Genomic DNA, 11616 nt, shown 5'->3' on the forward strand with positions numbered 1-11616 from the left:
AGATCCGCCCTTAGGACATTGGTCCTTCATTTCTTGAACGAGTGACTCATGTTGTAAGTATTGAACAACTTTTACAAGTGATAAAGAGCTCATCTTTACCGGTAAAAATATCAAGTGAATTAATTTTATATTATATATATTGAAATTGTTTGGAGATTTTATTATATGATAAAGTTGAATAGAAATTTATTTGCAAAGGAAATGTGTGAGCATGGAAGATGTACAAACCAGGAGAAGAGGAAATTTTTGAATAATTTGAAAGAAGACACTTTCGTAATGTTGTTAAAAAGTATGTAATTGTATTTTGATCATAATCTTAACAAGTAATTGACATTCATTTATACTAAATTATTCTTGTTGCATTTAAGATATAGTGTGGATAATTTCAGTCTATTTTTTAAGAAAGGAATTAAATTGATTTGAATGATAAATGAAGAAACATGACAATGTAATTATTATTATTATGAAGAAGGTTCTTTTGGAAACAGGGCTCAGTTACGTTTTAACGTTTGGAAATGGAACTAGATTAACGTCTGTCTTCCAATTCTTTTATCTTCAAAACTTCTTTTATCCTCCAAATATTTTATCTTCAAAACTTTTAATTAATTTATAACTTGGTTACATTAAGAATACTTTATATTCCTCGTTAATCAATAGAGACAAGACATGTCTTCTTGAGATTCTTGAAAAATCGACGGGACTGGACATTTTTCTTGAGATTTTTGAAGAATCGATTGGAGTGGACATTTTTCTTGAGATTATCGTTAACCTCCCCAAATTTATCACCCTTGCCTATTATTAATAGACTGAACTAGAGGACTCTGTTTAAGAATTTGTTCAAAAATTGATGATGAGTTTAAGACTCTTTAAAAGAAAGAATTTGATATCTGATTTAATTTATTCTTCCGATCATCGTAAAAGTGATTTCTTAGAGTGAACTGTGATGCTATAGAAAATTACTCATTTTTAAAATTTCTTAGTTAGGTTTAGCCTTTATGAACTGTGAAGTTATAGCAGCATAATCATTATTGACTAATTGGTAACAATTAGACAAAGAAAAAAACAATAAGTCATTATTAATACCCACATACATACATACATATATATATATATATATATATATATATATATATATATATATATATATATATATATATATATATTTTTTTTTTAGTTTAAACAATAAGATCCCAAGCTTCTAAAAGAGTTCTTTATATTAGGCATAATTCCAAATGAATTTAATTGAACCTCCATGTATCGACTTTATGATTATAGGCTTTGAAGCTGAAATTGAAACTGAATCACATGCATTCTATATATTGTTTAAATTATATTAGAATGCCAATGAACAACAATTTTAATCCCAGAGTTCTCATTTCTCATGTGGATTGAAAATCCAATAAAGAAAGAAGTGAGATGTTTTTACGACTATGTGGCGTGGAAGGAAAATTTAAGTGACAATAGCCTTCACTCATTGGTTACAACGTGAGTGTGGGTTTATGGGCCCATTTGGGTGTTTATCATGGCCACAAAATCCTAAAAAAAACAAGTGACATTCAAAAAAGAAAGTGTGGAAACATTGAGTATATCTAAAAAAAACAGTTCTAAAATTAGCGGCATAAATTTGAATAGTCAACGAAATAGCATAATAGCTCCAAATTCCGAGTGGAAAGAGGGTGTAAGGAAAGCTTTATTCTTGATTTACTATATTTGTTAGACATTATTGTATTATTATTATAATAGTTCATAAAACTATTTAGATTATTTTATATAGTTTAATACTCCTTCTATCCCTTTCTTAGCTACTCAGGTGCCCAAATGGAACAAGAATTAAGAAAACTGAACATAAGCTAATAAATGAACACTGCAGTACAGACTTAAATTGATTTGATGGCATCTAGTGGAGCAAACAGTTCGCTACAGTACATAATTTAGCAACTAACATCAGTTTTAATTAACATTTTAGTCTGAAACTACAAATTTCCCTCCAAATGTCCAAAACATTTCCCTCCAAATGTCCAAAACATTTCTCTCCAATACATAAATTACAGATCATTGAAATTTCCCACCTAAATTATATTTATATAAACAGATGCCTACATTCAGCATTCATTACAAAAGGCAAAAACACATTTTGGAGTTTCAGATTACATATTACAGCATTCAATTCTCTTCACTATCTTTCTTTGCATTCAATTTCTCATCATTAACTCCAAGTTCCTGCACAAATATGACAAACAAAAAAACAAATTTAAGTGATTGTGTAAGGAACAATATTGTTCAGTTTATTTTAAGCCACTACAAGGAAGGCTCTTTGAAGTTGGGTACACTTACAAAGGCAGCAACACAATTTGGAGTTCACAGAAGAACCATCACCACAATTTGGACTCAAGCTAAAGAACAAATGGAGATGGGGTTGCCAGTTTACCTCACTAATCAAAAGCAAGGTTTAGTAAGGCAAAAACACAAACTGTTTGACCCTGAGTTGTTCAAAACAATCATGTTGAAAAGAAGATCAACCATTAGAAGGGCTGCACAAGCCCTAGGTGTTGGGAAATCAACATTTTGGAGGTGGAAACAGGCAAAACAGATCAGAACACACAGTAATGCAATTAAAATCTCACTTACCAGTGCACAGAAGTTATTGAGACTACAATTCTGCCTGCAGTCTATAGCAGTTGACACAACAATCAATAAGTTCAGATTTAAATCCATGGCACACATTGTCCACATAGATGAGAAGTGGTTTTATCTTACAAAGACTGCCCAGAATTTCTACTTATCACCTGATGAACCAGACCCTTACATGTCATGTCAAAACAAGAATTATATCATAAAGGTGATGTTTTTATGTGCTGTGTGTAGGACAATCTATGATTCACAAGGTTTATGTATTTTTTATGGAAAAATAGGGATGTATCCCTTCATTGAACAAGTTCCAGCCCAGAGGTCAAGTGTTAATAGGGCAGCAGGGACATTGGAGACTAAAGCAATTACCTCTATTACAAGAGAAGTTATGAAGGACTATATGATCTGTTAGATAAATTCATACCGGTTCGAATAAACCTAACTTAAATAAACCTTCCATGCAGGAACAAGGAACCGGACCGGATGAATAAGAGAACCAACTGAAGAAACCGAACCGGTCAAAACATCATACCGATCAAGAGTATTCGGAGCATGACCAAACAAAGGAAGGATCGGCCAAAGCTCAAAACCGGAACCATCAAACAGCCGATCAATCCACAAGACAAGTATAACCGGAAGAAGTCCGGTTACTTCACTATCAAAAGACATTCGGCCAAGTCAAGTGGCCGACCTGTACAAGAAGACATTTCGGGTATCTATTGAGAATGATACCAAAGGAACAGACTGAATACTTCCATATCCATGCAAGTCTGAGAAAAGACTGTAGGCTGCAGAAAAACCGTACTACCGAATCCTTCTACTTCGGGATAAGCCAGAAAGAAAATCTTCAAAGTACAGACAACTGTCCAAACAGACAGTGCCTACATTGAGTAAAAGACAAACCCAGCAGGTTTGCTTTACAGACCGGCAGGTCTGAAACAGGATACCAGGTCTGAGATTGACCGTCAGGTCTGAGGAGACGACCGGCAGGTCTGAGACACTGAATCACTGCACCGCTGACCAGCCAATCAGATTCAAGGCAGTGAAATATGACCGTTGGCATATTTCACCTATAAAAGGAGGCAGTTGCAGAAGAGTAAATGCGGGACATACATTGGGATAACAAGAGCTAAAAGCATTTACTACAATAACAGTGTGATATTCTAGAAAGCCTAAGTGTTGAAAGTTAAAGTGTGTTCTACAATTTCGGTGTAAATTGTAAGAGTGTTATCGAGCAGAGAATAAGTCTCGATCGGCTTGTATTTGTATTCCTTAGTGAATATCCTTCTCGCGGTTTCGAGAGGAAGGGGTGACGTAGGAGTTTTATCTCCGAACATCCATAAAACCTTTTGTGTTATTTACTTTCTGTTGGCTTCATTACATAACCGACTAACCTAACCATACCGAACATCCAGATTGCCAAAACCGACCCACCATCTCCAAATCTTCATCATCCGAAACCGACCGTGCCTATCATACAAGTGTACCGCTTCAACCTGAAAGCAAACCTCTTCCGCGCTTGAACCTAGTTCAAGGGTTTGTGACAGGTTGTGTAGTATTGAAACCCCGGTGTTAATCTCTAACCGGATTAACCACCACCCTACGAGTGAGAACCGCTAACCGGTCCAACCCCCGGTCCACCAGCGGCGACCTAGATCCTAACAATTGGTATCAGAGCAGTTAGTTTCAATACTCAAGCAAACATGTATCAGGATAGGCCTCCAATGCTAGAAGGTGATGACTTTGCCAACTGGAAGGCACGCATGCACCTGCATCTAGTCACCTTGGATGATGAAATGGAATCCGTTCTAACCGAAGGACCGATAGTCATTGATAAAGACAGAAAAGAATGGACGGCTGAAGATAGGAGAAGGAACAATCTGGATAACCATGCAAGAAACCGGATCTCCAACAGCGTAGACAGAAACACATACTGCAAGATCAGAGATTGCAAAACTGCGAAGGAGACATGGAACACGGTCATCCAGATCTTTGAAGGAAATGAAAGAACAAGGGAGAACAAAATAATGATGGCTACACAGAAGTTCGAAAGCATCAAAATGAAACCAGGAGAAACTATGAAGGAATACAGTGACCGGTTCACTGGTGTGTTAGATGAACTAGCAACTCTGGGCAAAAAGTATGAGAACAAAGAGGTAGTTATGAAGGCTTTGAGATCTCTTCCAAGTGCCTGGGATATAAAGACAATGGTAATGAGGGAATCAAAGAGCCTACGTAAGATGAAACTATACGATGTATTCGAAGATCTAAAGGCATACGAGTTCGAAATGAAATCTAGAACCGAAGAGGAAGTCTCGGCCTCAACATCAACCAGAGCACTAATCACATCTACAGAACCGACTGTACCTGCTCCTGTACCTACACCTGCACCGATACCGGCTCCTGCACCTGCACCTATCAGAACAGCCGAACAGTTTACAGAGGACGCCATGGCAATGCTTGCACAGAAGTTTGGGAGATTCATGAAAAGGAGCCAACCAACAAACAACTACTATGGTGACAAATCCAATGTAAGATGCTACAACTGTAACTGTATGGGACATTTTAAGTGGGAATGCAGGAAACCAAGAAGGGATACCCAGAAACCGGACTATCAAAATGACAGAAATAATTATCAACAAGCCGGTGAGGGAAGTGAGGTACCGAAAGCACTGATAGCCGACGATGGAGGAAGTCTATGGGCTCGTAGTGACAGTGACGATGAACTCACGTGCCTCATGGCCAATGAGGAACAGGTATTTGACTCTCCCTATGATGAATTTACTAAAAATGAGTTATATGAAGCATTGAATGACATGGTAGAAGAATATAAGAACCTATTGACCATGTTACCTAAACACCTCAACATCAAGCCCGATCCCATAGTACCTATTCCCATAGAACCAGAGGTACCTATCATCACCGAACCGGAAGTCATACAACCTGATGATACCCACACTCTAGAAACCGAGTTAGATCTTAAAATCAAACAACCCAGTGAACCGACTAGAGAACTAACCGAGGAAGAAAATGCCCGATTTCAATATACGATGGCAGCCTATAAGAGATCTAGCGATATAGTAAAGGATATGAATAAACACTATAGGCATCCTCGCTGTAAGCGTGGTCTAGGATACACAGGGAATAGCTCCAAAGACCGAAAACCCATAGAGAAAGCAAGGCTTACAAAAGGAAACCTTCCCTTTATAAAATTTCTTAAGAGCACCTGGACAGCCGAAGAAGAGGAAACCGCATATTATAGGGAAGAGAAGCTAAAATACGATTATGTTGGCCCAACCGATTCATGGCTTGACCTTGAGAAAAGGAAAGCAGAAATCCTCAAATATAAGAAAGATTTTCCTGAGCCACGTAGGTCAAACTATAGATCACCGAATCAAAGACCATCTCCATTTAGGTCATCTGAAGGAAAACCGAAATACACGAGACCGAGTGCCAAAAGGACAGTTAAAACCCTAGCAAAGAAAACTGTCCGGTTCATCAAGGTTTGGATACCTAAGGGACTAATCGCATGTGGACCCAAGTAAATGTGGGTACCAAACAGTTGTAAATATGTACATTTTGCAGGATCCAAAGAAACGGCTAGGAAACTCCGAATGGTTCTTGGACAGCGGTTGCTCCAGGCACATGACCGGAAACAGCAATCTGCTAATCGACATCAGATCAGTAACCGGTGCTCTAATTACCTTCGGTGACAACTCAAAGGGTAAAACTGTGGGCAAGGGTAAGATTGTCCATGGAAACCTAACTATTGATAATGTACTTCTAGTTGAAAACCTACGTTTTAATCTACTTAGCATTAGTCAGATGTGTGATGCTGGATACACGGTAGAATTCCTTAAACATGCTTGCTTAGTTAAGGACTCTCAAGGTATTGTACTACTAACCGGAAATAGGATAGGTAACATTTATAAGGTAGACTGGAAAACAAGAATAGAATATCCTATATGCATGATAGCTAAGACTGATCAAACCTGGCTATGGCATAAGAGACTAAACCATCTAAACATGAAAACCTTAAACTACATTCGTGGCAAAAAGCTAGTTGAAGGTATTCCCGATATAGTATTTAACCAGGATAAGGTCTGTTCAGCATGCCAGATGGGTAAACAAACTAGGTCATCTTTTAAAAGTAATGGAAATATTCAATCTAGCCGATGTCTAGATCTTCTTCACATGGATTTATTTGGACCGATTCAGGTCATTAGCCTAGGCGGTATGCTTTACACCATGGTAGTTATTGATGATTATTCTAGATATACATGGGTGATATTTCTACCATCTAAACGTGAAACTGTATCAAACCTGATCACACTTCTTAAGCGGTTGCAAAATGAAAAATCAACTCGTATCAATAGCATTCGAAGTGATCGAGGTACCGAATTTACTAATAGTACATTAACTGCATATCTTGATGAATCCGGCATTAGACACGAGTTGTCTAGCGCTAGGACTCCTCAACAAAATGGCCTGGCCGAGAGAAGAAACCGGACTCTCAAGGAAGCCGCACGGTCCATGATAGCCGACTCCGGCATTGCTCAGAAATTCTGGGCTGAGGCTATCAACACTGCATGCCATACACAAAACCGGTCTTTAATAAACAGATTTCACAACAAAACACCATATGAGGTTTATTTTAACAGAGTTCCTAAACTCAAGTACCTCAGGATTTTCGGTTGTAAATGTTATATTCACATAAATGGTAAATCCCAACTCACCGCTTTTGATGCAAAGACCGATACCGGCATCATGCTTGGATACTCGGCAGTAAGTAAAGCATATAGAGTATATAATAATAGAACTGCAACCATGGAGGAAACAATTCACGTTGTTTTCGATGAATCGGTTGAAAGCAATACTGCTTCATGCTTTGATCTACACAACAGATTGGAAAATAATGATATCCATTCTGATAGTGAGGATGAGACTCCGGTCTTCAGGCGATTTGTCCATGACCAAATGGGTATCATTGATACCCAGCCGGATCAAGCTGTTCCACAACAGGAAGCTGACACTTCGGTCCAATCCGAGGAAGTCGGTCGGTCTGACAATCTCGGTCAACCTACCGACATGTCTAGCCTTGGTCAAGTTACCGGTAATTTGGTAGACACCCCTGAACTGAATCTCAGAAGAAATAGTAAACATCCTCCTGAGCAAATTATAGGTGACCCTTCAGAACCTGTTCGAACTAGGAGTCAACTTCTGGAAGGATATTTTAACTCAGCTTTCATATCCCAGATTGAACCGAAAAGAATAGATGAAGCATTGTCAGATCCGGATTGGATCTTGGGAATGCAAGAAGAGCTAAACCAGTTCGAGAGTAGTAAAGTCTGGTACTTAGTTCCCAGACCGAAAGATCAATCGGTCATAGGAACAAGATGGGTATTCAGAAACAAACTCAATGAGGACGGTTTGGTCACGAGGAACAAAGCCAGATTAGTGGCTCAAGGTTACAAACAGGAAGAAGGCATTGATTTTGAAGAGTCATTTGCTCCTGTAGCCAGGATTGAAGCCATTAGGATTTTTCTTGCATTTGCTGCTTTCAAAAACTTCAAAGTTTTTCAAATGGATGTTAAAAGTGCATTTCTGAACGGTGATCTACGTGAAGAAGTGTACGTTGAACAGCCACCCGGCTTCAAAAATGCTGCATTTCCAAACCATGTATACCGGCTCAACAAAGCTTTATACGGTCTAAAGCAAGCACCTAGGGCCTGGTATGATACGCTAACCGCATTTTTATTAGAGCATGATTTCACCATCGGTTCGGTGGATAAAACCTTGTTTAAGTTTGAAAAGAAGGAACATATCCTACTTGTTCAAATTTATGTAGATGATATTATTTTCGGTTCCACCGATCCAAAGCTCTGTGACAAGTTCTCAAAAATGATGACTGACAAATTTGAAATGAGTATGATGGGAGAATTAAGTTTCTTCCTAGGTCTTCAGGTTAAACAACTCAAGGAAGGAACATTCATCAGTCAACCTAAATATACCAAGGAGCTTCTGAAGAAATTCGGTATGGACACATGCTCCTCGGCGGCCACTCCAATGAGTTCATCCATTAAACTGGACAGAGATGATGAAGGTCAATCAGTAGATCAGATTGCATACCGGGGCATGATCGGCTCCCTATTGTATCTGACAGCAAGTAGACCGGACATCCTGTTTGCAGTTGGTGTGTGTGGGAGATTCCAAGCAAATCCAAAGCAATCCCATTACACAGCCGCAAAGAGGATACTGAAGTATCTAAAGGGCACACCTGATGTCGGTCTGTGGTACCCAAAAGACTCATCATTTAATCTGACAAGCTATTCAGACGCAGATTATGCAGGATGCAAGATCGACAGGAAAAGCACCAGTGGAACATGTCAGTTCCTAGGTGACCGACTGGTGTCATGGCACAGCAAGAAACAGACATCGGTGGCTACATCAACCGCAGAGGCTGAATACTTGGCGGCCGGAAGCTGCTGCTCTCAACTCCTCTGGATCCAACAGCAGCTGAAGGACTTCGGTATCATAGCCGAAGAGTCACCGATCTTCTGTGACAACACAAGTGCCATTGCGATCACCTACAACCCGGTTCTCCACTCCAGAACCAAGCACATCGACATAAGACATCATTTCATCCGAGAGCATGTCACGTTGAAGCATATCCGGCTGGAATACGTACCGACCGATCAACAAGTGGCCGATATCTTCACGAAGCCGCTGCAGGAAGCTAAGTTTTCTCAATTTAGACTTACTCTCGGCTTAACCGACATTAGCCAAATCCTTCCAAAGGATAATTAAAGGGAAATCGGTTCAGACAGACAAACCGATAATTCTTCCTAAGAAGTTGAACTTTGAATCTTCGGGGTGTTTGCGGAAGAACCGCCCAGTCTATCAGAGAAAGTAAACCGACCGGCTACTTGGTGCATGCACCAAATAACCGCATCGGGATGAACAACTGATGTCTGACCGGCTCGGAAGCACGCTACCCCAGATTATTTGAATTTCAAACAGAAGAGGAATAGTTATCAGAGGTTAAAGGTATCTGTTCTGCATCATTGCCTTTTCAGAGTAAACCTGGTCGCGCCTAAAAAGACGTGAAGATCTTTTGATATCTTTCACAGTCCAGGCCTATGACCGACACCTAAACCTGCAAAACTGCCTATTTTATGCAAAGACTCTTATCCTGCGGTTAATACATATCATCTCATTTAATGCCCGGACAATAGGTTAGCCCCAAAACCAGTATTTAAAGGAAGCACTCACTCACCAAAACACTCACAAACAAAACACTATCTCTATCACTAAGGCAAAAATGTCTCTCTTCCCAAACATTCTCCAAGTCGACTTTGAATCTTGCTCCGATACCGATCATTATGAGGTGTATCGGATGATCAAACAACTGGAAGATACCGGCCTCCAGCATTTTCTGGATGCCAGGCAAACAATCTACCCTGAATCAGTGTTGGAATTTTACTACAACGCCAGGGTATACCGGGGAACACCCCACTTCGATACCCACATCCAATCAAAGGTTGGGGGTATTCTCTTTGACTTCACCGAGCAGGACTTCGCTCGGTGCTTCGATCTGCCCAAACAAGGGCTAACAGACCTAAACCCTCCGGCCGATATTAAGGCCGAGGTCTCTCTCTCCCTTGCCCGGTCAGATGAGCCTGTTGATGACCATGGCTCTAAATCTCTTTTGAGGGCTGAGTATCAGCTTCTCAATGACATAATAGGAAGAGGCATCTTTGGAAAAGATGTCACCAACACATACTGCGCGGCAACGTTCAACATGATGGCGGCCATCATCACCAGAACGCCGGTGAACTGGTCTAGGGTACTGTTTGACGTCCTTATTTGGATAATCGGCACCCGGTCAGTGGCCTTTGTTCCCCAGATAAGTCGACTTTTTGAGGAACTTGGAGTTCCAACCTGTCCCGGCGAAGGTTTGAACCATGGTCAGGTGTTCACCAGAGAAGTAATCGACTCATTCTACGATCGGTTTGAAAGAGAATGGAGGAGGAGAAACTTCAATCCCCCTCGTGATGCTAATTCCCGCGCTCGCTAAGTCACGCCTTCCTACATCCGGTCGTTTTGCAGCATGTACCGGATGTATCATTAACCAACTCAAATTTGATCATATCGGCTTCACCCATGTCTCCTTCGGTTTTATTTGTGCTTTTTCTTGACTTCATCATTTATGTATGTCATTTTCGGTATTGTCTCTACCATTTTCGGTTTCTATCTAATCAATATCGTTTATGTGTTAAATGCATTTAATGAGACAATCCCAATTAATGAGATAACTCCCAACCACCCACACATTTAATTTCCAACTAATCCAGTTACTCTCCAACAAATACTTACCTCGAGCTTTGCAAACCTGCCGCTTCCCCATGCACCTTGAAAAGGGAAAGATTCTTTTCCTTAATAAAACAAAACTGACCATCAATGCTCAGATTTTCCCTCCAAAACCGATCATATATAAGTAGCCATCCTCCTCTCATTTTATCACATCCAAAATCACTTGTATTCCTCTTGAATCTCTCTCTCTATACCATAATCATGCCAAGCCGAACTTTGGGAAACTTTCTAAGTGTCGACTTCAACTCATGTATGGCAGAATGGGACTATGACCATCCAAAGAAACACATGTTTGAAAGCCTTATCGTTACCGGTCTTCAAACCTTCCTTGACGAATCCGGTCCCATACTAACTGAGGATGTCAAGGAATTCTTCAGAAATGCCTGCAACTGGGGCGATCGCATTGTCACCACTGTAAGGAATCATACCTTCCGGCTTGATGAAGCCGAATTTGCCACCCTCTTCAATCTGCCCAAAGAAGGGTTCTCTGATTTCCCAACCATGGAGGGACTTGATGAATACTACTATGGGTTACGCTGCTCTGCCACCCTTGATCCGGTGGAAACTCATGGGTTAAAAACCCGCCTCGGTCGTAGTACTCAGCTACTTCTTGAG

The 11616-nt window shown here is 40.1% G+C and overlaps 1 protein-coding gene across 1 annotated transcript; it reads left to right on the plus strand.

Moving 5' to 3' along the window:
• The first annotated feature begins 2230 nt into the window (after positions 1-2230).
• On the plus strand, positions 2231-3040 carry LOC124934655. The gene has a single exon (XM_047475178.1). It carries the CDS (start codon positions 2231-2233, stop codon positions 3038-3040), a length of 810 nt encoding a protein of 269 aa, XP_047331134.1.
• The last annotated feature ends 8576 nt before the right edge of the window (positions 3041-11616 follow it).

This window comes from Impatiens glandulifera, chromosome 1 (assembly GCF_907164915.1).
Source record: "Impatiens glandulifera chromosome 1, dImpGla2.1, whole genome shotgun sequence".
NCBI classification, from domain to species: domain Eukaryota; kingdom Viridiplantae; phylum Streptophyta; class Magnoliopsida; order Ericales; family Balsaminaceae; genus Impatiens; species Impatiens glandulifera.